The sequence below is a fragment of the Anabrus simplex genome, chromosome 2 (genome assembly GCF_040414725.1).
Source record: "Anabrus simplex isolate iqAnaSimp1 chromosome 2, ASM4041472v1, whole genome shotgun sequence".
NCBI classification, from domain to species: domain Eukaryota; kingdom Metazoa; phylum Arthropoda; class Insecta; order Orthoptera; family Tettigoniidae; genus Anabrus; species Anabrus simplex.
Genome location: NC_090266.1, coordinates 287,919,186 through 287,947,132, shown reverse-complemented (window position 1 = coordinate 287,947,132; position 27,947 = coordinate 287,919,186). Strand labels below are relative to the sequence as shown.

Genomic DNA, 27,947 nt, shown 5'->3' with positions numbered 1-27,947 from the left:
AATCGCTAATTTGTGCGACAAATCTAAGTATGTCATTCATTATCGGAATTTAAAACACTGTTTGCAGCATGGTTTGAAGTTAACCAAAATTCATCGCGTACTAGAATTAAATCAGTCACCGTGGCTAAAACCATATATTGATCTCAACAATGATTTAAGAACAAATGCAGTTAACGAGTTTGAGAAAAATTTCTATAAGCTAGAATAACAGTGTGTTTTGTAAGACCATGGAAAATGTTGACAAATGCGTTGATCTAAAATTGATTACAAACTGGGAAAATATTAAGCAAAGGTATGGTGCTAACCATTTAATAAGTAAACCGAATTTCCATAGCTGTACTGTTATACATGAAAATTTAATTATTATACAGATCAATCGTGTTAAGGTTAAGTACGACAAACCTACCTACGTTGGCTTTGCTGTACTTGAATTAGCTAAAACACTGATGTATCAATTCCATTACGATTATATGATGAAGAAGTACGCTCATAATGCGCTCCTAATGCCTCTTATAACCTGATATTTCAGCCCGTTTACCATCATTTTAGTCGCTCAGAACCCTGTAACTTACTTATTATTCTATGCAGTATGTAGCATCATCCTTCAGTTTGTCATCTAGCTGTTTTTAGCATACTCTTGCACCTCTCTTAACATACACAACTCTGTTACAGACACGTACGTGGCGTCAAGGATATTAGCCCGCAGAGTTGACTCCGATGAGCCTCAGCCGCTCTTGGCCGATTCGTAGTAACTCTGTGGTGGGAGATGAAAGGACGGACTTGAATTCTGGCTAAAAATTAAGAGGGCCCGTATAGTGGTCCGCAACGGAAGCTGAGGGGTAGTGGGGTGGTATTTATCAGGTGACGACGAGAAGGAGATATGTTATGTGCGGACACCGTTGTTGTATATTGGGCATCAAGGGACTTGATAGCTCTGTAACGTTGTAACTTGTTTCTCACCAAAGCGGCAACAGTTCCAATACACCCTTATGAGTACAGTATACGAGATTTTAAAATGAAAGTCAAGTCGCAGCGATTAGGATTCCATGTAAAACTGGGGATTCCATGACTATGATCACAATATTAACTTTCAAAGTTGCTTTTTAATATTAAGATTCACGCGACATGATTAGGCACAATTTTATTTCACTATAATAAGGTAGTAAGAATTCTGAGTTAACTAATTTCCTGACACCAACGTACGTGGAGGGACGTATTCACAATTGTGTGTGTCTGTGGTGGTTGGAAGTGTGCTGTGCTATATGCGTATATGATGGGGTGTGAATCAGGGTGAAAGTGTATCCGATCCAGAGGATTTAACTAGATTCGGCTAAAAGTTCCAGTGCGACCAGGAATCGAGCGTGGGACCCTCTGAACCGAAGGCCGTTATACTGACCATTCAGCCAATGAGCCGGACAATTCCGAGTTAACCATTGACTACATTTTGAAGGAATGACAAACACTACAGATGGCAGCCAGACGGTCTAGTGCTTCCTTCGGTAATCTGACAGAAGAGGTCCACCTAAGTTTGAACCATGAACCAGCACATCTCAAAGTTTTCTATCAATTGTGACATTATTCTTCATTTAAAATTCTCATATAACTTCAAGACTTAATTTCATAGTTCATTAAAATTATCAGTAGGACATCTGTGTATCACGTCCGGCACTTTCTGACTGTATCTGGAAATTCAGCATCAACAAGTGTAGAACGCTGCACTTCAGATGATTCGTCTCTCAGTTCTCTTAAATCGCTTGATGCCGGCGGATGTTCGATTGTGAAGTCGGACGATTACCTCAAGTGAACGTTACGACTACCTCATGCTCAGCTCGAAACCGAATCACACGTAGCTAGTGGTGCAGTGAGGATAAGGACCAAATGAAGGGATAAACGAGAATTTCAGAAAGGGTTCTGATAACATGGTACAGGACCAGCAATACTACAAACCTGAAGTTCTGTACTTTATACGTATATGTTTAGGAGTGCATTACCTGAAGCAAACATCCTCCCATGCGATTCCACTCGGTGATGCCAATTTGGTAACTTGGTGATGGATTTTTGCAAGCTGAAACACACGAAAGGTAACAATAAATTCAACATCTCAGATTAGTACATGAGAAATAACAGGACATTGCTTTTTCAAATTTAGAACTAAATATGGTGTGATTGCTGGTTATTTTACTCTGCTGGCATTTAAGCTATACGATTAGTTATAACTGCAGAAATTTGAATTGGGCTAAATGTCTCCTGAATCACTGTGTTCTGTTGCCAAGTCCATTTAAAATAGATGATAATATTAATAATGGAATCTTAGAAAAGCAACAAATGATTGTTGATTGATAGTAATTTCAGAAGTGAAAGTAAGTATTCTTTGGTAGCATACACGGTGGCCGGAAACAACATGAACGAAATATGTGAACGTTCTTATGTCATGTGCAGATTTAGAAACACTGCCGCGCAAAGCCCATTTGAGATCACCAGCGAAGGGACGTAACTGGCTAACTTCAGCAGGTGATAAAATGAAAACGGTCAGAGATATCGAATTCAAATTATCTGTTAGCATGACCAACACTCTAAAGATCACATAAACCGTTCACGTTTTTTCCGACCATCCCGTATAGTGAATTAAATTTGGAGTATGAATTTTAGCATAACTCGGAATCAAATACTTCACAAAAATATAGTAATCCCGGGAGATATTTTGGATGTGAATATTGATAAAACTTAAGCTGAATCCTCTTGTCAGTTGAAATAAATAAACAAGAAACATACTTCACGTATTATTACAAAATTTAAAAAAAATAGACGCGATATGAAAGGTTTCTGCTCTTCTCAAGCAGTTGTCACGTGACGAGTGGGGAAGAGGAAAATAAACTCGTAGTTTAAAAAATTTAGCAATCATTAACGCGGTTGCAATACAGCTATATTTTGCGTATGTTTTGAAAGAAGTGATCAGGAAAGGCTAGGACCCAAGGCAGATACTGCAGACATTAGTTGCACTTCCTACAGCTACAAAAGGGTTTCGAAGGTAACTCCACCGCTACACTGCCTTAAACGCAAGGCAGGAAGGATATCTCTGCTCCCCAGACACACGATAGAGGGATACCTTAAGTGATATTAATACATATATGCAATACATACATTATCAATATAGACCGTCATGCCTTTCAGCCATCAGTCTGCAAGCCTCTGTGAATTTACTAAACGTCGCCACACCGAGCTCGATACCTGCAGTCGCTTAAGTGCGGCCAGTATCTAGTATTCGGGAGATAGTAGGTTCGAACGCAATTGTCGGCAGCCCTGAAAATGGTTTTCCGTGGTTTCCCATTTTCACACCAGGCAAATGCTGGGGCTGTACCTTAATTAAGGCCACGGCCGCTTCCTTCCCAATCCTAGCCCTTTCCTCTCCCACCGTCGCCATAAGACCTATCTGTGTCGGTGCGACGTAAAGCAACTAGAAAAAAAAAACGTCGCCACAATCCTCTACTTCCAACCAGTGCTGTAGCCACATTTAGTTCTATACCTCTGATCTTTTAATCGTTAGAAACCGAATCAAACCATCGTAGTCTTGGTCTCCTTCTACTTCTCTTATCCTCCATAACAGAGTCCATTATTCTCCTAGGTAACGTGACCTACTCCATTCGCTTCACATGACCCCACCACCGTAGCCATTTTATGCGTACAGATTCATCCATCGAGTTAATTCCTAAATTATCCTTTATCTCCTCATTCCGAGTACCCTCCTGCCATTGTTCTCACCTGTTGTACCTGCAATCATTCTCGCTACTTTCATGTCTGTTACTTCTAACTTACGAATAAGATATCCTGAGTCCACCCAGTTTTCGCTCCCATAAAGCAAAGTTGGTCTGAAAACAGACCGATGTAAAGATAGTTTCGTCTGGGAGCTGACTTCCTTCTTACACGACACTGTTGATCGCAACTACGAGCTTACTGCATTAGCTTTACTACACCTTGATTCGATCTCACTTACTATATTACCATCATGGGAGAACACACAACCTAAATACTTAAAATTATCTACCTGTTCCAGCTTTGTATCACCAATCTGACATTCATTTCTGTTGAATTTCTTACCTACTGACACCAATTTAGTCTTCGAAGTGCTAATTTTCATACCATACTCATTGCACCTATTTTCAAGATTCAAGATGTTAGACTGCAGGCTTTCGGCACAATCTGTCATAGTCCAGACTGCTTACTACATTTCCACCTAACTGAATCCCTCCCTGCCACTTTATACCTTTCAGCAGATGATCCAAGTAAACTACGAACAGCAAAGGTGAAAGATTACAGCCTTGTCTAACACCTTTAAGTACCCTGAACCAAGAACTCATTCTACCATCAATTCTCACTGAAGCCCAATTGTCAACATAAATGCCTTTGATTGATTTTAATAATCTACCCTCGATCCCATAGTCCCCCAGTATGGCGAACATCTTTTCCTTCGGTACCCTATCATATGTCTTCTCTAGATCTACGAAACATAAACACAGCTGTCTATTCCTCTCGTAGCATTTTTTAATTACCTGGCGCATACTGAAAATCTGATCCTCACAGGCCCTCTGTGGTCTGAAACCACACTGGTTTTCATCCAACTTCTTCTCAACCACTGATTGCACCATCCCTTCCAAGATGCCAGTGAATACTTTGCCTGGTATACTAATCAATAATAATAATTTCGTGTGGCTATGTCTAGCCGAGTGCAGCCCTTGTAAGGCAGACCCTCCGATGAGGGTGGGCGGCATCTGCCGTGGGTAGGTAACTGCGTGTTATTGTGGTGGAGGTTAGTGTTGTGTGTAGTGTGTGAGTTGCAGGGATGTTGGGGACAGCACAAACACCCAGCCCCCGGGCCATTGGAATTAACCAATGAAGGTTAAAATCCCCGACCCGGCTGGGAATCGAACCAGGGACCCTCTGAACCGAAGGCCAGTACGCTGACCATTCAGCCAACGAGTCGGACTACTAATCAATGAGATACCTCGACAGTTGTTGCAATCCATCCTGTTCCCTTGCTTATAGATAGGTGCATTTACTGCTTTTGTTCAATCTGAAGGTACCTAACCAACACTCCATGCTAATCTCACTACTCTATGAAGCCATTTCATCCCTGCCTTCCCACTATACTTCACCATTAAAGGTCTAATTCCCAGCCTCGCATGTGTAGCGGCGAATAGCCTTATGCTTGAAGAATGTATTCATAACCGGTAAATCCATACTAGCAAAGAAGTCCAGCAAACGCTTACCATTCCCATTAGCTTCCATACCTTTCCCACATTTACCAATCACCCTTTCGTATCCTTCACATCTATTTCCAACTCTCACATTGAAATCGCCCATTAGCACTATCCTATCTTTGCTGTTGACCCTGACCACGATGTCACTCAATGCTTCAATAAAACTTGTCAACTTCATCCTCATCTGCACCCTAACATGGTGAATACACTGAGACTATTATCGTCCTAATTCCTCCAACTGCCAAATCTACCCACAGCATTCGCTCATTTACGTGCCTAACAGAAACTATGTTGCGTGCAATGGTATTCCTGATAAACAGCCCTACCCCAGACTCTGCCCTTCCCCTTCTAATACTTTATAATGTCCTATCTCTTCCTCGTTATCTCCCCTTACCTGAATATCACTTATTCCTAGCACATCCAGATGCGTCCTCTTTGCTGACTCAGTCAGTTCTACTTTCTTTCTTCCATAAGCCCCATTAATATTGACAGCTCCCCATCGAATTCTATTTTGTTCGCCAAGTTGTTTCCTAGAAGTCCCTCGCCTGTCAAATGGGAGTGGGACTCCGTTACTCCCATAGGTCCGATGCTTGCTTAAAATGTTCTGAGCTCAGTAAGTTCATGAAGCAGGATGATACCCTACTTGCACATAGTCCAAGTGAGGATTTCTCCTCTAACGAGTGGATTGTATAGTCCTAGCCGTCTGAGTATAAAGAGGGTCATGACTCAGAATATGTCCGAGATGTCCACTCCCATTCCATAGCAACTGGTATCCTGACTCTCAGGACCACTTCCTAGGCCACTCAGCCGTTGCCCATGGTTCACGAACTAGGAAGTGACTATAGTAACACACACCATGGACCATAATGATATTAATTTGTTTTAAATATAATTTGTCACATTTTTCGTTAAATATTTCTTAACCAGGTTAGTCTGCTTCAATTCCCTGTCTGAATCACTAACTGCTGCCTTCTTTCGTCCTCGAATTGATTAACTTTCAAGTCAAGCGCGCCACCATTCATAAATTGATTTGACGTGTTGCTGGAAAATAGGACAGGAGAGTAGATGTTTGACGTCAGTGTAGCTGTATAATTAACTGGTCACATGTTCGCATAAAGAGCGTGTTCTTTATGCAGTATTAATTTCTTTCTGAGACGGTACAGAGTAAATTTTTCCTGCTAATACAAAATCGGCTTGGATCTCTTGTTTAAAGTCCTCCTGGTACAGTCCACTTTTACATCTAAGAAAATACAGATCACAATCATGTGGGACCAGTAAGACATAACAAGAAGTTCATATCGGTAAAAATGAAATGTCGTATGGCTTTTAGTGCCGGGATATCCCAGGACGGGTTCGGCTCGCCAGGTGCAGGTCTTTCTATTTGACACCCGTAGGTGACCTGCGCGTCGTGATGAGGATGAAATGATGATGAAGACAACACATACACCCAGCCCCCGTGCCATAGGAATTAACCAATTAAGGTTAAAATCCCCGACCCCGGCCGGGAATCGAACCCGGGGCCCTCTGAACCCAAAGCCAGTACGCTCACCGTTCAGCCAACGAGTCGGACTTCATATCGGTAATGATGTGGGACGAAAAGGAGAACTAATAACGGAGAGGAGAAAGGTTGACCAAGGAAAGCCAGATAGCAGAGATGAAATAGTCTTACATATATAAATGGAACCACTATCTGCTTGCCGAACGAGTTTGCAATCTGGCAGTAGAGGGTTCAGACCTCGGCGTGGTGAGGCACTAAAGATAGCCGCAACACCTACCATATGTAGTCATTGAGTAAACGTCCTCGTCCATGGCTAAATTGTTAGCATGCTGGCCTTCGGTCACAGGGGTCCCGGGTTCGATTCCCGGCAGCATCGGGAATTTTAACCAAAAATTGGTAAATTCCCCTGGCACGGGGACTGGGTGTATGTGTCTTCTTCATCATTTCATCCTCATCCCGACGCGCAGGTCGCCTAATCCTCGGACACATCCCGGCACTAAAAGCCATACGCCATTTCATTGAGTAAAAGACAGAAAGAATGAATGCCTATGTTAAAATGAAAGGTCCTTAAACCTATATATTTTAACAGCTTCCATATTCTATTATCTAAGCTTCAGTGATGTGGTGTTTTTTGAATTACGGAGCGAGTTGCCTGTGCATTTTGAGCCGTATTAGCAAGTATTCGGGAGGTAGTGGGTTTGAAACCCCTTATCGGCAGCCCTTAAGATAGTTTTGCGTGGTTTCCCATTCTCACACAAGACGAACACTGAGGCTGTTAATTAAGGCTGGGGTCGCTTGCTTCCCAGCCCTAGCCCCTTTCTATGCCGTTATCATCAAAAGATCTGTTAGTTTGTGAGATGTTATACCTCTAGCAGAATTAAAAGGTTTCTTTTAAGTTATAAATTAGGCCTACTACCCAGTAAAACATTGTAACACATAGTGCGTAGCGCTAACCCAAGATCAAAAGTACGTAAGGACTCACAACATGTAAAGGGTATATGATTTAATAATAGCCACATATTATTATTATTATTATTATTATTATTATTATTATTATTATTATTATTATTATTATTATTATTATTATTAGTTCAAACAAGCAGGTGCACAATTGGTCCCATGTAGAGAATTTGTTGGGAATCACTTCACAAATAGTGTTGCTCAGGAATATACACTACCGCTCATTAATTTCAATACACCCTGGAATTTCAGATTTACAACACAAATCAAACGTTATTTCTCACAAAAGATAATTATATTAACTTACACATATATAATACAATCACAATCATTATATTTTACTTTAATCAAAATATCCTCCCTTGGATTTAATGACTGCCTCACAAACTCGAGGCATGCGGTCAATCAGTTTTTGTAGGTATCGTGAATTTATATGATTCCACACATCCTTAACAATATTCCAGAGATGTTGCTTGCTGGATATATTAGCTTTCCTGATACGTCTGTCCTCTTCATCCCAGACCATTTCAATGGGATTGCAATCGGGCCTTTGGGACGGCCATACCATATCTTTCAGTACTTTCTGTTTTTCCTTTGATGCAATGTAGTTCGTACAATATTCTGACCGATGTTTTGGGTCATTATCCTGTTGTAAGGTGAACCCTTTCCCTATTATGCGCAGTCCACTTGGTATTGCACGATACTGAAGTATGCGGTGGTACTGCTTCTGATCCATACATCCTTCTATTCCCACAATGTCGCCAACTCTATCTCCGGCAAAATATCCCCAAACCATAATAGAACCTCCACCGTGTTTAACTGTAGGTAGAACACACTGCTGGGATACCCTTTCTCCTACAAATCGGCGAACAAATATTCTCCTTCTGGTTCCAAAAATCTTGAACTTCGATTCATCGGTGAATAACACCTGCGTCCACTCTTCCGATGTCCAATTACGATGTTTTATAGCCCACTCAAGTCTCTTCTATCTATGGGCCTTAGAAGGGTTTTTTCTTGCTATGACACATCCTTTCAAGCCGGCTTTAATCAGTCTCCTTTTTACTGTTGCAACAGATATTGTTGCTATGTTCATTTCTACAATTCTGCACAAAGTTGGGGCGCTGTTTTGAATCTATTTCTCTTACTGGTGATTCTGATATATTTATCATCACTTTTAGTTGTTTTATGAGATCGTCCTGGTCGTGGTATGTCCTTATTGCTACCTGTTGTCTTCTGGCGGTGAAGGGTGTGTAGGGTGTATTGCACTCTCCTATAGACGCACTACACTGTTTCGCAATTTGGTGAACAGATAAACCTGCTTGGCTAATTGCTACAATTGCAGAACGTTTTTCTATGGATATCTCCACTCGTGGAGCCATACTAGCGATGTGCACACTTCAACCGTCACGAAGGAACTGACATGCAGGAACCACATGTTATGTATCGTAGCGATGCTTGCCATTCGCTGCAGACATCACATCACTACAGGGAACAACACAGGTGCACCAAATGCGGCGTCCGTCGACAAATAGGTAAACAAACATATCCGATAGGTACATAACGTTTATGTACACGACATTGTTTGTTGGATACTATTGTATCTCGATGACCACAAACAAAAATCACGACATGTATACAACTGTTGTACTATTCCTTTGCTTCCTCAACCGTACCCACAGTATTAGACCTTATCTACAGAGAAATAGATGTCAATTATTGGGTGTATTGAAATTAATGAGTGGTAGTGTAAAAATAAAGACCCACATACAAACAGGGTCAAGTACATTTTGTCATGAAATGAGCTAAGGGCGTTTTCTTATAACCCTTTTCAAACTAAATTGGACTGTAAAGTCCATTCGTTACCAACCTCGCCATGACCATGAAAAAAATGCTATATTAATATAAACACATGAGTACAAAAGTAACCACTACGTGACTGCTTTATGATAAAATCGATCATATCCACATAATCCAATCATATAACACTGACGCGAGTCACGTGATCACTGAAACCAATAAGACTAAAAGTGTTATACTCCATTAGTTCGCTTTAGTGACAGATCATTTTTGGCGAAATATCAGTAGGATGAGAGCTACCCAGTCAAGGCGGTAATGGTGTGAACGTTTCTCCCTGAAGCACGTGGTTTAGGAAGTCCAAAACATTACAAATTAATCTTTCACTTTTGTACATTGACATGGGCCTAGGGTTCACTCATCCCACGCCAGAAATGAATACCAGGTAGAGAAGAGAAAGAGCTCAGGTCAAGCCGAAGAAATTGCCTATATCTTTAAGGCGCCAGCCAATATACACGATGGGAAGTCAGTAAGCCAAGCAGTTCATAAGGTCAAGTCATGACAAGCTCGAAGATCTTAGAATACGTTTATGACGAATCCGGAACACCAGTGTTCAGTTCAGTGCGGTTAGATACTCGTTGAAAATGGATATTCTAAGTGAAGTCGAGAGTAAAATCAAACATACATCGTTATCCTTTATTTATTCTAAAAACGTAAACATACTCCGCCCGTCATAAACACGAAATGTTTATTTCTACCCCGTTAACTGATTGTACTTAATATAATATAATTTTAAGTGTTATAACATGAGGTATTATCTAGTAATAAGCCATAGCCATATGAAATGGAAAAATATAACGTTTTCCACTGACTCATCTGTTAAAATAGCTAATATTTCATCCCCCTAATATATCATCATACTTTATCATGCTGTGTAAGTGCGTGTGTCTCCTGATGTTTGAATGTCAATATTAGCAGCTGTTCTTATAACGCAATGTTCGCCCACCTTAGTGATGCTAATGCTTCGTTTCGACGTATACACCACTACTTCGTACCCTGCACAGTGCTACAGTCAGTGGCGTGCACTGAACCCAATCTACCCGAGCGCTGCCGGGATAAATAACTCTGTATTAACATTTTCTTATTATTACTTAGAACTCTTTTAATAAAGTTTAAAAAACTGCGAATATCTAAGCCAAGCCAAGTACAGTTGGCTCGACAATCCGCCCGCACTACCGCAGTACAGCTTCTCCAGCGAGCTTGATTTCCTTGCCGGCGCGAAAGAGAACTACCCCAGCGAAATTTAAGTCGCTTGGTTGACGCATGCACTTGAAGCTTCCTTGTCCTGGGAGCGGGGCGGGGCTGTGGACCCTCCCCCGACAGCAATTCACGGCGGCAGGACAGCTAGCTTAGGTGAGGCATGTTAGTTTTCATACTTGACACTCGAAGTGTTCAGAGCCACACGCTAGAGGCTACAAGAAAAATATCAACATGTTAACAGTATAGCCACTTGCACATCGTCTTGCTAATAAAAATAGAGCCAGTTTATGAAATCAATTGTAATGTAGAAGAATATATTTTATTTGTGTATTTCGGCATGTGCGAAGTTTTTTCGAACAATTCATTGATAGCATGTGTAGAGTATGTTTCCGATAGCCGCAGAAAAATATTTAGGTTGCCCAGTATGAGCACAGAGCTAAGCGCAAAGCAAAAGAATTTTGTATTTGGTTGTCTGAAATGGTGATATATAGTGAATTTTTGTAGTGTTCCTCTAGGATCATAGTTGAAGTTTTCGTGAGTTCCGTGCTATTCTCCATGAATATAACGTGTTATATGTCGTGACAAATGATTCCCCTCGTTTGTTGTCGATGAACGTACAGTCAGTAAGCGAGTGAAACTATAAAACTTTGGCGACGGTAAAATACCAGTTAAATTTTGCTGATAAAGTTTATGTTAGGCCTTTTAAGTTAAAAAGAAATAGTTAATCCCAGTATACTTTTGTGAAAACTATGGCTGTACTATCACGAAACGTGACAGTGTGAAACTGTAAGTACATTGTTTAAAATCTGCTATATAATAACTTATGCTGGTGTCGTCACTGCCGTGAATATCAGTTTGGAAATATGTGGGACTACGATTGCTTATATTTAAAAAAATAGATTGCAGCTGGGGTAACGAATGTGCCCACCGCACGCCACTGGCTGCAGTACATTCGCGCTGTTAATTTACTGTATATATCTGACTGCTGCAAGTGATTGATCCCGCAAGGCAACTTTGGTGGTCTCCAGCTCCGCTCCCGTACGCCATTAGCAGCTAAGGTTTCGTTGAATGCATTCTTCTTAATGCTGCTTTCTGATGGTACTAAGCACAAACTGCTCTTGCGAGCTCGAAGTCGGATAGGTTTCTCTTAAGCGCCGATGTTACTGACAGTGGAAACCTTAACCTTCCATTCACCCAAGGGCCTTATTGGCCTATACGGAGAGGGATTTTAGCTTTGCTATTAGTAGAATGTCTCAACTACACAGAAGATAGATTAGGAAATATTTGTGCAAAATATCACCGACAAGAAAAGTCCAGTAAAGTATCCAAATCAGAAACAATGGAAGCGTGCCAAGAAGAAAGATCTCAGGTTATTAAGCTAAACTATTTTCTTGCTTTCTTTGTGTCCTGGTCGAGCTCTTGTCTCGTTATTTATTGCTGATTTCACTGTACCATTCTTTGTTATAGGTGCAGTCCAAAGGGGATGTTAATAATTCAATCGTATGGTCATCGAGGTAGAGGAACCATCTGCATCTTTCTGATGGTGGCAGACGTGTAAAGAATTTCACTCTACATTTGATATCCCTAACACGAAGAGCAGTCAGGATTCTCTTTTCCTTCCTGTTCAACGACGAAAAGTTGAAAGGGATGCAAAAAAATATCCAGTTTTTCGTGAAAAGTAGAACTTGAAACCGAATCCACGTGTGCAAGAATACATATCTGACTTTCATGGGAGTTACAAAATATCGAATAGAGGTCATTTTTACACACTTTAGAAAACAGGAATTTTCAAGTGCAGTGGAAAATAAATGTAGGCTAAGAAATGAAGAAAAGTACAAAGCCAAGGGCAGTTGTAGAGCAGTTAAAGGTATTAGTCTAATTACTCGTCGACAAGCAGTAATATGCAGACGGGAAATTTTCGGCTTGTCAACAAGCATAAGTCCTGAGAATGTTCCTATCTTAAACTGTTATAAAGTTCGGAAAACGTGTTTTTCAAGTTATTTGCGTCTGGTCACCAATGAAACATCTTTGTTCAGAAAGAGGAGGAACATTAATCCTTTATACAAAGTCGGCCAAATCAATATCTGTCCATTTTGATATATTTATACATGCCGTGATTGTCCAGAGATCCGCCAGAACATACATGTAGGAAAAACGTATTACACTGATAGGCCTGTAAGTGCTAGATTACTTTTAAAGAAAGAGTGGGCTTGTTATTAACATACTTGACCAATTTTCTCGAAGCTCGATAACTTCACACAAATAATCGGGCTGAATACTCCTGATACATGATTTATTAAGAGAGGTGAAACAAGAATCTCTGGAATGAATGCGGAGTTGGATTATGAAAAATCAATCTCCAATCCATAAACTTGGGACAGGATCTACGAAGAAGGAAGTTCATTCTTATTAATAAAATAGCACATTTACAAACAGAATAATGCAGAAGTGTAAACGTCGACGGGTGGCCATTGATCTAGGAGTTGCGAGCCTGTCTCTTACTCGGAGGCTTCAGGTTCGATTTCTGGTCAGATCAGGTATGAAGGGAGTTCGATTTATAATGCAACAATTCTTTTTCTAAAAGCAGGTTGGTTTCATTGAGGATTCAAATGCACCACGTTATTCCCCAATCCTTTTGCTACAATGCCCTATTTTTCAACATAATGCTACGGCCTCACGCCATCTGTATGCCTGCATAGTACCACTCAACTGGTCGATGTTAAGACTCAACGTCGTGCTGCATCGGTAACTTCCCCATCATCCACGCAGTGCTTCTTGCGGAGTGCATCCTTCATTGGGCCAAACAGATGGAAGTCAGAAGGCTATAGGGTGGATGAGGAAGAACAGTCGCCGTAGACATTCAGCAAGCACCGATGAACATCTGTAATACCCTGGTTTTCCGCCAAAAGAAACTTAATAACTGCTCTCCGTTTGGTATGCACCTCTATTTCAGACGCCATTTTGAAGGCTAGTTATAGCGTTGTCACCTATCGGAAATTAATGAAACTCTTTTATTTTTTTGCTAGGGGCTTTACGTCGCACCGACACAGATAGGTCTTATGGCGACGATGGGATAGGAAAGGCCTAGGAGTTGGAAGGAAGCGGCCGTGGCCTTAATTAAGGTACAGCCCCAGCATTTGCCTGGTGTGAAAATGGGAAACCACGGAAAATCATTTTCAGGGCTGCCGATAGTGGGATTCGAACCTACTATCTCCCGGATGCAATAATGAAACTCTACGAGACGAAGTGGGAATATTCAAAGATGTACCAAACAAAATTTCACCGGGCTGAGTGGGCCAGACTGTAGAGGCGGTGGCCTTCTGGCCCCATCCTGGCTCAGTCCGGTGGTATTTGAAGGGGCTCAATTACGTTAACCTCATGTCTGTATAATTACTGGCACGTAAAAGAACTCCTGCGGGACAAAATTCCGGCACTTCATAGTCTCCGAAAACCGCAAAAGTAGTTAGTGGGACGTAAAGCAAATAACATTATTATTAACAAACCTCCAATTTTTTAAACCGAAATCGGCCAGATATAAAATGTCTTGCATTATATATTGAACGCCCCTCGTATATTTAACTGTATTTGAGAGCTAGTTTGAGGCTGCTCAGCCTACTTGAGAACCGCTGAGGAGCTACCTGACAATGAGATAGCAACACCGACCTAGAAATCCAAGAAAAACGGTAAGAATAATCGCGCTGCCTACGGGTTAGCTCGGTCGCTTGGTAGACCAAAGATGTCTGGATTGTAGCACCAGGGTTCTTTTAAACATGGACGTTTGTTTGTGATCGTATTCACGAACAATTTGTCCTCTGTGCACAATTACATGAATCGTGAAATAAACTTCCAGCGTATTTGGTTGTGTTGCGTATACATATACCGTAATACACTGATGCAAGTGTAATGGACTAGTATAACTTGTAAACAATATTCTCTAACCCATGGGTAAATAATAGAAATATCGATTATTATTATTATTATTATTATTATTATTATTATTATTATTATTATTATTATTATTATTAACTTCTGAGGTGTTGTTTACATTTATTAGTATTAGTATTAGTATTATTATTTAGGCAGTTATGTACGGACGATCGTATTATTTGTGAGGTTATGTCATGAAACATCTGCTGTATATATATTAATATGAGGTTATTTAAGGTAAGAACAAGTAATTAATAGTATATATCTTATTATTACCGGTATATTTGACGTATAAATCCAATGCAATATTGTGCAACACACTGTAATACCCAGAACAACGTATCTTCTGCACTAGAGAGTGATAGAAAAATCCATTCATTGTAAATATGCTATTGGAGACTCTCGAAATTAGGAGAAAAAATGTTGTGTCATATTCTTCTAGAAGCCTGGCCAGGCAATGTGTATAAAGAGGCAGTCTTGAGAGTTCTTTTAACGAGACTTGTGTGGAAGTCGTGTTAGCCGAATGTTTGAAGTCAAGTATGTGAATTTTGTTGCGTCGATAGTTGGTTGACATGCAAGTGTTGCAGTCTTCTTCTTATCCTTCGTAGTAGGCAGTTGTTCAAAATGGTGGTTTATTGATGTGTGTATAATATATGTACCGTATATAGTTTGTAAATAAAATAGTGTACACGACTGGCAGCATCGCGTACGTCCGTCTTTGTCGTTACAGCAACATACCGAAGAGATATTAACTACAGAACAAAAACGCCCAAATGGTATTAAGGGGCTTGCGAAACAGCGTGCTACGCTTTTCAACAAAATTATTAATGACGGAAATATCGACATCAGCTTCGTTTTAAAAAAATGGAAATAATTCGAACCAATTCGACCTAGTTTCTATCTCCCATAATATCGCTGTAGCTTGCACTTCTGAAACACACCTTGTTGAACATGAACCTTTTACAGCACAGATCTGATCACCCAGCTCCTGGCCTCTGGTGGCATGGCAATCATCACAAAGAAAAAAACGTAAACATCACTCAGGATTTCTACCGCAGCTATCCACAATAGAAGCTTGTGCTGTTAAAATTCACTTAAGCTACGGATCTCTCTCGGTCGTCACAGCAGCCTAAAAAACCCATCAGCTCGACTCCACGTGGAAGATACAAGATTATTGTTTCAAAACCACTTACCAACCATATTAACGGGAGGTGTTAATATTAAGAACGAGATTTGGAATTGTTATGTAACAACTCGTAATGGTAGACAACTGTTCGCGTTAAGTGTAATTAATGCCATCCACGGCGTTGTTCCAGATGCACCGACCCATTAGCCATCTAAGTTAAACCGGCAGCCAGATATCCTCGATATCGCCCTCATCAAAATTTCCTCATTCCCGCTTTACACGAGATCTATGGCTGAAACTGACTAGAATCACTGCCCAATAATTAAGTCATTGTCTGCTGAATCGTTCATTCAAGAATTTCACTCACTCATTCATGGTTATATTATTGAGACATCTATCAACAACAGCTTGTTTCCCGCCCTCACCCTCACGACCGTCGTATGTATCTCACTTAAAGAAGCCCCACTGTCCCGAATACGACAACAAAACACAACTACTCACTCAGTCTTTCCTATCAGAATTTTACGACTTCTCAAGATCAAACGTAAAATGCGACGCATATGGCAGGTTCAGGTCTACCTTGGCAATATCATACATTAAATCAGCCCATCAGGTCAGTACGCACAACTTTATATAACCACCATTATTCATCGTACCAGAATCATCTCTCCGATCTATCACCCGATTATTGCACACTCTGGAAATAAATCAAACGAATACATCAACCAACCATTATTCCACTTTTGAAAGTAGCTGATGCGCATTGTATGAGTGACACCGAAAAATGTGAAGTACCCGCAGATGTTTCTGAAATTGCCTTCACTCCAAATCTATGAATCAACCACAAGTATGACAGTGAAGTCGAAGGAGTTCCAATATTCTACGCTATCTGTTCCGGGAATGATCAAATATGCCTCACTGGGAGAAATTCAAAATCTGATACTGATAAAGTACCTGCTCCTCAAGAAAGCTTCTGGACACGATCTTATCCCTAACATAGCTTTGAAGCACCTCACTCGAAACGCACTATCATTCCTTACATCTATATTCAATGCACTTCTCCGTCCAGGGTACTGTCTCGACACATGGAAACACGCTGAAATAATTGCAGTTCACACACTTGGGAAACCTTTTTCACTGCCAATAAGCTACCGACCAATAAGTTTATTACCAAGGTTTTCCAAATTATTCGAGAAAACCATCCAGAAATGTCTAAATAACTTCTTAGAGGAAATAAACATTCGACAACGAACCAGCTACTACGTATTATTATGGAACATACTGCACGAGTTTCCGAGTTCAAGCATCACACTGTTTCAGCATTTAATAAAGTTTCGCACAAAGGCCTTCTATACAAGTTACAATTAACTGGAATCTCTCACTATATATATATATGAAATCATCTACAGCTTCTTGTGCCGGCGTACTTTTAGCGTACGCATCAACTCCACGAATTCAGTACCTCGGCCCATCAAATGCGGAGTTTCTTTTCTTGGTCCAACACTCTTCAACATTTATACATTCGATATTCAATTTCCTCCATTCATCAAAATCGCAATACCCCCATTTTCACATCACGCCACAACATCTTAAATACCTCTCGCTGCCTGCAATAATCTCTGCAAATCATATCAACTTGGTTAGAGAAGTGGAGCATTTCACTGAATGTACCGAAATGTGAAACCATGATATTTATTCTTCGATGTCCACTACCTCCACCACATATAATTCTAAATGAAACAGCCATGCCATGGACGCTTTATGACAGGGCTGTGAAATATCCGGGAGTATTCACTGATCGTCGTTTATCATAAATATACCACATAAATCAGAAAATAAATCTAAGTTATGCAAGACTAACAAAATAAAACTATATCCAATGCCTGCCCACTCTGAGGAGGGGTAGCTCGAACCACCGAGCGAGTTGGCAATGCGGTTGGCGGCACCCAGCTGTGAGCTTGCATTTGGGAGATAGTGGGTTCGAACACCATTGTCGGTAGCCCTGAAGTTGTTTTTCGGCGGTTTCCCATTTTTATACCAGGCAAATGTGGCGCTATACCTTAATTAAAGCTACGGCCGGTTCCTTCCAACTCCTAGCCCTATCCCATCGACGGCGTACAACTTATCTGTGCCGGTGCGTCTTAAGCCAATTGTAAAAAAAAACCACTATCAAAAGACCACAAACATTCCAAGACCATCACCATATGTTACTTGGTACATTCAAAATAAACAATTGCATTGTGAACTTCAGCTAGACGTTCTTCAAAAGAAGTTACAAAAATTTTCCTGTGTTGTATTCTTTGTCCTTGAACGACGGTCATCACTTCCACGCCGGATTAAATGTCGCCTTCCTCAAGATCGCCAAGGGAAGAATTTGCAGATGATCAGTGAATGTTCTTGTAAATCAATTAACTCGTGCGATTCTTTTAATCAACTGTCATATTAATTATTAATAATGTACTCAATATAACAAGCATTACAGGAAAACAGTTAACCAGAAACTGAAAATTGGATAATAACTTGATGTTTGTGTTTGTGAACTACCGGTATTATACTTTTGCTCTCTTTCAGCTGTTTTCTGTTACAAAACTGTGCTCTCTTGTACAGTTACAGAAGGGCCTGTAGGAGGTCGACTTCAATCACATCACTAGTAAAAGTTTACGTTTCCAGTATTCGGGAGACATTGGGTTGGAACCCCACTATCGGCAGCCCTGAATATGATTTTCCGTGGTTTCCCATTTTCACACCAGGCCGTACCTTAATTAAGACCACGGCCACTTCTTTCCCACTCTTAGCCCTTTCCTGTCCCATCGTTGCCATACAACCTACCTGTGTGGGTGCGACGTAATGCAACTTGAAAAGAAAAATGTTTTCTTTTGCCTTGTATCTTTCTGTAACATGATTTTTGTTTTAGTTCTTCTTGTCAACAGTAATCTGAGATAGCATGTACCTATACGATTAAGTGCTACATTATAAAATAAATTAAAAACCTCTTCATCATCACCAGCCGTTGGAAAAGTATCTCTAACAGAAGGGTTTCCTAGTGCGCCAGCTGCACAAAAACGTCGTTCAGGCCTCAGGGACGAATTGGCTGTAAGCTTCCTTCTCGCAAGAAATCACGTATTATACAGGCTTTGTGACTGTAAAGACTTCTGGCATGTATCTCCACAGATGAATACCGTAACACATCAACTTATTCGTCACTGGAATATCTCACGAGTGTAGATCAGTAAAAACAATTACGCTCGCTTCCAATACACGAGTGAATTAACAAACTTTGTGCTGCGTCGTTTCCATGGCTGTGGAATTCTTGTAGCATTGATGCTTTACGTAATATTGTGTTACTGTTTTAAGGGAGACGCTCTGCTGTACAGACCCCAAATTGGCAGGTTCGATCCTGGCTCAGTCCAGTGGTATTTGATGGTGCTCAAATACGTCAGCAACGTGCCGGTATATTTACTGGCACGTTAATGAACTCCCGTGGGACTAAATTCCGGTACCTCGGCATCTCCGAAAATCGTCAAACGTAGTTAGTGGAACGTAAAACAAAACATTCTGCCGTACATAGGTATACAGTGAAGCAGTGACAAACTTTAAAAATATCTGTATGGAGCAGAAATCGAACTGTGGTTCCATTTTCAGAAGCAAAAACCTTGTCGATTCATCCACAATGACGACACACTTGTGGCTCGTAGGAAGCACGCTACTAATACATGTCCCCTTCAACTCTATATACAGTTTCCATGTTATACCTCTGATTCATGTTTTACAGCATTGATTTAAGTTATACCACAACAGATAACTTCACACAACTTATTAACTTGATCGCTTTAAGCGTTATATGGTTTCTGAGGAGAGCACAACATAAACAGGACGTCTATGGAATGGTCCTTTCATCTTGGCGTGACCATCGCACTTTGTCGTTTTCCTGTGCAAACTGTGCTCGGTTAAAGTTGCTCAAGTGTAAGTAGCAAGCACAGTAATATCGAGTTTAACGGCGAACAGTGTTGGATAGTTTGCGAATCTTCATGAATTTTATAAGGGTCTAGTGGATCACTCTGTATATCTCTCATAAATCCTTCTTGGAAGTTTCTTTAATAATTAACCAAAGTTAAAAATGTGTGAGGTGTACTTTCTAGACCTTAACTAATTCAAAGAATATAGGAAAACTTTCCATTGATGTCCTGACTACTCCGTTTTCCCGTTCATTAGATTTTTTCTCACATGCCCCTGATAATATTATATAGTTTTTCTCTTCTCCTTGATTCCCGTTTAGTAATTCGACGCGAGTGTAAAACTGAATTTTAGTTTCAATTTCACATGTACCTGTCTTATCCAGATACTTTTCTCCGATATTTCTTGTTTCCTTGCAGTCATTCGTTAGATGTGTGACACCTCCATATCTTTACTGCATAAGATGCATTGATTTTACTTCTTTTCGTATCTTGTAGTGGGAAGGAAGCGGCTGTGGCCTTAATTAAGGTGCATCCTGGTGTGAAAATGGGAAACCACGGAAAACCAACTTCAGTGCTGCCGATATGTGGGTTCGAGCCTACTATCTCGCAGATGCAAGCTCACAGATGCGCAGCCCTAACCACACGGCCAAATTGCCAGGTTCATAAACTTCCATTAACCATAAAACAATCCTCCTCATTTCCCTTTAACTTAACATGTCGGTCCTTATTGTCATATTTTACTTACTTTGCTGAGTTCTGCTAGTGTACTCTTGGGATTACATTCTGTCCTTATTGTGTGCCAGGCTGAGTAGCTCAGACGGTAGAGCCCTGGCCTTTTCAGTTGAAACTAGCAAGTTCGATCCTGGCTCAATGAGGTGGTATTCGAAGGTGCTGATATACGTCAGCCCTATGCCGATAGATTTACCGGCACGTAACGGAAGTCCTGTAGGACAAAATTCCGGCACCTCAACGTCTCCATAAACCGTGAAATTAGTTCGTGGGACGTAAAATCAATATTATTATTAGCATTATTATTATTATTAGTTTTTCTTTCTTTCTTACTGATTTACTTAATCCGTTTACCCTCCAGGGTTGGTTTTTCCCTCGAACTCAGCGAGGGATCCCACCTCTACCGCCTCAAGGACAGTGCCCTGAGCGTGAGACTTTGGGTCGGTGGATACAACTGAGGAGGAGGACCAGTACATCGCCTAGGCGGCTTCACCTGCTACGCTGAAAAGGGGCCTTGTGGAGGGCATGTGAAAATTGGAAGGGATAGACAAGGAAGAGGGAAGGAAGCGGCTGTGGCCTTAAGTGAGGTACCATCCCGGCATTTGCCTGGGGGAGAAGTGGAAAACCGTAGAAAACCACTTCAAGGATTGCTGACGTGGGAACCGAACCCACCTCTACTCAGTTGACCTCCTGACGCTGAGTGGACCTCGTTCCAGCCCTCGTACAACTTTTCAAATTTCGTGACAGAGCAGGGAATCGAACCCGATCTCCGGGGCTGGCAGCTAATCACACTAACCACTACACCACAGACGCGGATTATTATTGTTATTATTATTATTATTATTTTTAATATTAGGCCTATTTGTTTTTCTGTATTTAAATCTCTTTCGGCGCGCGGCTGTGAGCTTGCATCCGGGAGATAGTAGGTTCGAACCCCACTATCGGCAGCCCTGAAAATGGTTTTCCGTGTTTTCCCATTTTCACACCAGGCAAATGCTGGGGCTGTACCTTAATTAAGGCCACGGCCGCTTCCTTCCAACTCCTAGGCCTTTCCTATCCCATTGTCGCCATAAGACCTATCTGTGTCGGTGCGACGTAAAGCCCCTAGCAAAAAAAAATATCTCTTTCGCAACAGTACCCCATTTCTATGTCATTTAATAGTTTCCTCGCCCCTTAAACCCATTAAACCGCAATGGTGGTGGTGGTTGTTAATGAATGGAACAGCGTGGTCCCTATCCCTCTGCGCTTTGGCACAGTGTTTGGGTAGTCACTTTGATAACCAGCGTCACTAATATCTAAACTGGTGTATTAAATCGTTTTTAATGGAGAACTGAGAAGTGAGTAGTTTTGGCCTTGTTTCAGTTGAAATGAGAAACCCAGGATTTAACTACAAGTCTGGCCGACGGGGAATAGAACTCAGACGTCTCTCATATTCACTCACAAAAGCTTCACTGTCAGTCAGATATTCCGTCTGTTCCGTGAATTCTGAGGTAAAACGAATGTTACTACTGAACGATAATAGGAGGTTTAGTTCTGCTTTGTTCAGTTTGTTTCAAAACTGGATGACAGAAGACTATTGTAAAAATGGAATTATGAAACGGCGTGGTCGGAGGAGCTCAACATGAATACAACAGAGCAGGAAGTATTTATCCTTCTGTTACGAATCACGATATTAATACTTTCGGAGTAACAAGCGCAAAGCGATCAATGTCTTCCTCGTAAAACTCTCGTGACTCCATCGATCTGTTTCCCAGGAAGTAAATCTCCAGCAAGGAGGTAGGCCTAGTTGGAGAGAATTTACTACGGGCAGTACTAATCTGAGTTTATCATTATTTAATGCTGTCCGGCTCCATGGCTAAATGGTTAGCGTGCTGGCCTTTGGTCCAGATGGTTCCGGGTTCGATTCCGGGCCGGGTCGGGGATTCTAACATTCCTTGGTTAAATCCGATGGCTTGGGGTTGGGGGTGTGTGTGCCGTCTTCATCATTAGAATTCATCCCAGGTAGAGCCCTATCATCAAAGACACGCAGGTCGCCTATGCGGCGTCAGCTCGTAAGACTTGCACAAGGCCTCCACCGAGGCCACACACCATTATTATTATTATTATTTAAAAACTAACCCCGTGGTACTACAGTCCCTGAAGGGCCTTGGCCTACCAAGTGACCGCTGCTCAGCCTGAAGGCCTGCACATTGCGAGGTGTCGTGTGTTGAGCACGACGAATCCTCTCGGCCGTTATTCTTGGCTTTCTAGACCGGGGCCGCTATCTCACGGTCAGATAGCTCCTCAATTCTAATCACGTAGGCTGAGTTGACCTCGAAGCAGCCCTCAGGCCAGGTAAAAATCCCTGACCTGGCCGGGAATCGAACCCAGGGCCTCAGGGTAAGAATTAGGCAACCTACCTCTACACCACGGGGCCGGCATATTATTATTAAACTCTCTTTTTTCCACGCCTTTTCTAATTGCTGAAGTCTTAACAGATGCCAAGATGTGGGAACTTCGTCCCCTAGCTGCTGGTTTTGTTGTTGCTTCCCTTTTTGATTTGTTTTTTACCTCGCTCCGACATAGATAGGTCTTGTGGCGACAATGGGATAGAAAAGCAATGCGAGTGGGAAGGAAGCGACCGTGGCCTTATTTAAAGTACAGCGCCCAGCATTTGCCATGTAGGAAATCACGGATAAACATCTTCAAGGCGACCGGAAGTGGGGTTCGAACCTACTATCTTCCGAATGCAACAGCCGTTCTTTCACGTGCCGGAAACCAACGACACGGAGTTTAAATCCCACTGGATGGGAATGACTTCTAACGGTATCGAACCCACGATAATGAGAATACATATACAACGACTAACCGACTGCGCCACTGAGATCTGCATTCTCAGTGCTTACGTATAAATATAGAATTTGGCCTTCTTTAACTTTTTAATTTGAATTTGCTTTACGTCGCACCGACACAGATAGGTCTTATGACGACGATGGGAGAGAAAGGGCCTAGTAGTGGTAAGGAAGCAGCTGTTGCCTTAATTAAGGTACAGCCCCAGTATATGCCTGGTGTGAAAACGGGAAATGACGGAAAACCATCTTCATGGCTGCCGACAATGGGGTTCGAACCTGCAATATATGTAAAGAACGTTAATAATAATAATAATAATAATAATAATAATAATAATAATAATAATAATAATAATAATAATAATAATAATAATAATAATAATAATAATTAATAACCATCGCAACATGATTAAAATAATCATATATGAATGAAATAAAATACTTAATACCATCACGCTTGGGCGTAAATTGTAAACTAATTCAAAATATATGAATAAATAACTGAATAAATTATTAACATAATTAAAATAAAATAAATTAATAAAAATAACATTTCGAAATGTCCGTAGTATGAGTGCCAGATTTCACCAGAATGGATCCCTCGAATTTTGATAAAGCATGGTTAACTCTTTCTCTCCCAGGGAGTGTACGTAAAGCTGCGTACTGGCACACCTGTTTCAGGCTTTACCTAACCTTCTGAAAAGGACTAAGTAGGTAGGAACTGCACCTAGGTTCATCAATAACTCCACTGACTCTAAAATAATTAACTATATTCTGAACAATATCCGTGCGTGAGAACCTCATCAGCACCCCACAATATACATAAATTACACTCACAAAATACCGCTGGAAGACTCCATATTTACAACAACAAAAACAGCGGGAAACCAAAAGCGAGGACCAAGCTATCAAATGCAGTCAGTCCGTAGAACAAATCACATATATGTAGATAAATATCCTTCACTGTCTTTGTGTACCAACACGATTTGGATACTCTCATTATTGGTTCTTGTTATATCACACAGATACTGTACCTTATAATACTGTGTTCACTGACTCTAACACTTGGTTTAAAGATACATTCACTCGAGCAACACACGCTTGCTGTTCCAGAATATAAATTATGGAAAGTCAGAGATATAGGACCCCATAGCTTTAACCAACAGAGAATACCAAGCCGCCACAAGTGATACAATACCAAGTGCCTTAAGCACTTCACAGTTGTAGGTTATTACCACACTTCACAAACATAAGACCACGTTCCACAAAAGTTACATCTCCTCTTCTCCGCTGACTGAAGTCAAGTCTCGTCCACCAAAGTATGAAGTCCAGTCTCCTTTCACCGTCTGATCACATGCCTATATAGTACGTCTAGATTGATCCTGGCCATCCAATCACGAGTAGATCCTCTTCTCCTGTCATTCCAAGACCATGCCTTGAACCTCTTCCCGGTCTCATGACAACACCAACGGACTCCGGGGTGTTTCACATGACTCATACAAAATTTCCAAGTTAAAATAGCACTGTTTTCCCATCCGTTTGTACAAAACAAATTACTCGTATCACATATGGAGACCTTCCAGCTTAAAATATTAAGTACAAAATATAAAATTTAATAATAATAATAATAATAATAATAATAATAATAATAATAATAATAATAATAATAATAATAATAATAATAATAATTGTACCGGGAGGTACACGTTAACGCCGCGCATTCAAATAAGCGCCTCAATGAACTCCTCTATCCAACAAAAGTGGAAACTACTACAACAGGAACTTAGAACTTTATTCAGAAGATGTCACCGCTGAAATATTATGTAATTTTGTTATTGTGCAGTTTCCTGAACTGAGTGAATTTCTCCTTGTTTTATTTGCCATTCATCAGGAATTTTAGACATTTTCCAACAGATGACACTACCAAACAGCTATGATCATGCACCCTGGTGCAAGGTGAATGAACTTATTATTTAAAGAAGTTTTGTATTTCTAGGTTTTTGTAACTGATTGATGTTCATTTATTTTTGGGTTGGCAATATTTCCTTTTTCTTTCCGCCAGTTTTGAATTTAGCCAATCACTAATTTCTGTAATTAATTTTCCACCTATCACAGGTTTCTTGTTCGATTTTGAGTGTTACTTTTGAATTTAACCAATAAAATTAAGAGTGTCCTGATTAATCTTGAAGGATCTCGAACCTTCCCTGAGGGTTTATAAACTGCGGCTTTTCACGTTTCTTGGCAAACTGATGGTCGTCTTTCAGCGAGTGTGTGTTTAAGCAGGAGGCGGGCGGCCTCTTTCGTCGGCAACCAGAACATCTGTAAGGTAATGGCCACATAACTTTATTCTTTCTTGCTACCTCCGCAGTTTAACCCGAGGGAAAGGTCCGACTCTTTAGTGATGTAACAAGCTTTTCTAATATGTAACTTTCTTCCGGCTAATGTAAAACCTTCATAAAATCTTTAACTGTAAACCGGGGATAGAGAGTGAAGTACCCTCTCGAGCTCCCCTTCATCTTGGTTTGGGGTGACTACGTTTTTCTCTGTTTTTCCTACTGTAATGTGTTAATGTAATTTCTATACGAGTCACCTCAGTAGTTTGGGAATAGCCCCAGTTTCATCGGCTTAGAGCCCTGTAGGTTTCTAAGCTTTCATAATCTTGGAGCGCAGTTCGCCTCCATTAATTTTGTATTTGGGCCAGTTACCTAACCCGTTCTGTTTTCATGAAGGCCCCGTAGGTTGGGAATTAAATAACCCTGCATAAATCATTTTCAAATTGTAAGTTGTGCCTTGAGAGGCCAGTGCTTGTAAGTTCATGTTGCCTTGAGTAGGCTTGGAGACCTGAGAGCCTGTTAGTTCTTTTTCAAGTTTTGTAATTGTAAAGAGTGCCTCTAGAAGGCTAAAATTGTATTTTGGGGAGCAAGTGCTCCATGAATTAAGGGATGTCTGCCCTTAACTAAATCATTCTTCTTCCATTTGTAAAATTGTAAAACTAGGCGCTTAAAACCCAAAGTGTTAAGGTTCTGAATCTTGGATTTTTCCTAATCTGGTTTCTAGATTGGCATTGCACCTGATTGTTATTTTTTTCTTTTGTGGACATTTGTTAATTTTGTTTTTTATAATGAAAGAAATATAACCTTTGTTAAAGTTTTAATTCAATTCTTGACACTGTAGTTAGACCCATTCAACCCCGCACCTTCTTTCACCTCTGCGTTCCACAGATACCCCGGAACAACAACAAAACAACAACAACAACAACAATAATAATAATAATAATAATAATAATAATAATAATAATTCTGAATACAGTGCGAGGGTGTGATACATGTACTATCACAAAGCCACTATCTCCTGAACCGCACGGCCAACTTGCCCGGCCCTTCTTTTAACAATGTGTAATATAAATGGGAGACAAGACAGAATGTATTACATACATGTTTAAACAAGCACGTAATTTTTCGTGTTCCTAAAACTGTTTATTAAGAAAAGGTAGTTTAATCTTATTCTGTAGTGTAGGGGTTAGTGTGATTAGCTGCCACCCCTGGAGGCATGGGTTGGATTCCCGGCTCTGCTATGGAATTTCAAAAGTGGTGCGAGGGCTGGAACCGGGTCTACTCAGCCTCGGGAGATCAACTAGGTAGGGGGGGGGGGGTTCGATTCCCTCCTCAGCCATTCTTGACGTGGATTTCCGTGGTTTCCTACTTCTCCTTCAGGCAAATGCCGGGCTGGTACCTAACTTATGGCCACGGCCGCCTCTTTCCCTTTTTCTTGTCTATCCCTTCCAATCTTCACATTCCCAACAAGGCCCCTGTCCAGTATAACAGGTGAGGCTGCCTGGGCGAAGTTCTAGTTCTCCTTCCCAGTTGTATCCCCCAACCCAATGTCTCACTCTCCACGACACTGCCCTTGAGGCGGTAGAGGTGGGATCCCTCGCAGAGTCCGAGGGAAAAACCAACCCTGGAGGGTAAACAGATTAAGAAGAAGAAGTTTAATATTATATGCACCCACAATCAAGAAAGGGAAATATTAATTTCGTGTGGCTATTTCTAGCCTGATACAACCCTTGTAATGTGGACCCTCCGACAAGGGTGGCTCTATCTTCCGTGTATAGGAAACTGCGTGTTGTTGTGGTGTAGGATAGTGTTATGTGTGGTGTGTTAGTTGCAGGAATGTTGAGAACAGAACCAACATGAAATCCCCGAGTTAAAGGAATTAAGTATTTAAGATTAAAATCTCTGGCATGGCCGAGAATCAAACCCCGAACCGTTTGAACCGAAGACCAGTACGGTGACTATTCATCCAAGGAGCCGAAAATACGGGAATTTATTAACATAGAATAAGATTTATCTTCTATCTATACATATACCAGCATAAAAGCCAAGTACCTCCTACTAGTCATGAAATCTCCCAATTCACACAGGAACACAGGTTCATCTTTTGCTCTAGAGGTGCACTGAGTTTCTTTCCAAAATTCAGTTTCTGCCCTAGATTTAAGCCCTTCGCCACAACAGCATGGGCTAATGCAGGTGAAAATCGAATTTGTTGTACAAGGAAGAGAATAGCTTGGTAGATCTTGGTAGATCCCTTTGCAACCCTGAAAACCACGTTTTGAGA

At 40.9% G+C, this 27,947-nt stretch overlaps 1 protein-coding gene across 3 annotated transcripts in view; it reads right to left on the bottom strand.

The window, feature by feature from the left end:
• Window positions 1-27,947, bottom strand: part of LOC136864060 (patched domain-containing protein 3) — a 752,635-nt gene that overhangs the window by 478,831 nt on the left and 245,857 nt on the right. For all 3 annotated transcript variants that reach the window (XM_067140595.2, XM_067140594.2, XM_067140596.2), the window contains exon 3: window positions 1,992-2,065. In XM_067140595.2, coding sequence (XP_066996696.1) covers window positions 1,992-2,065 — 74 coding nt within the window. The remainder of the gene's footprint in view (window positions 1-1,991; window positions 2,066-27,947) is intronic.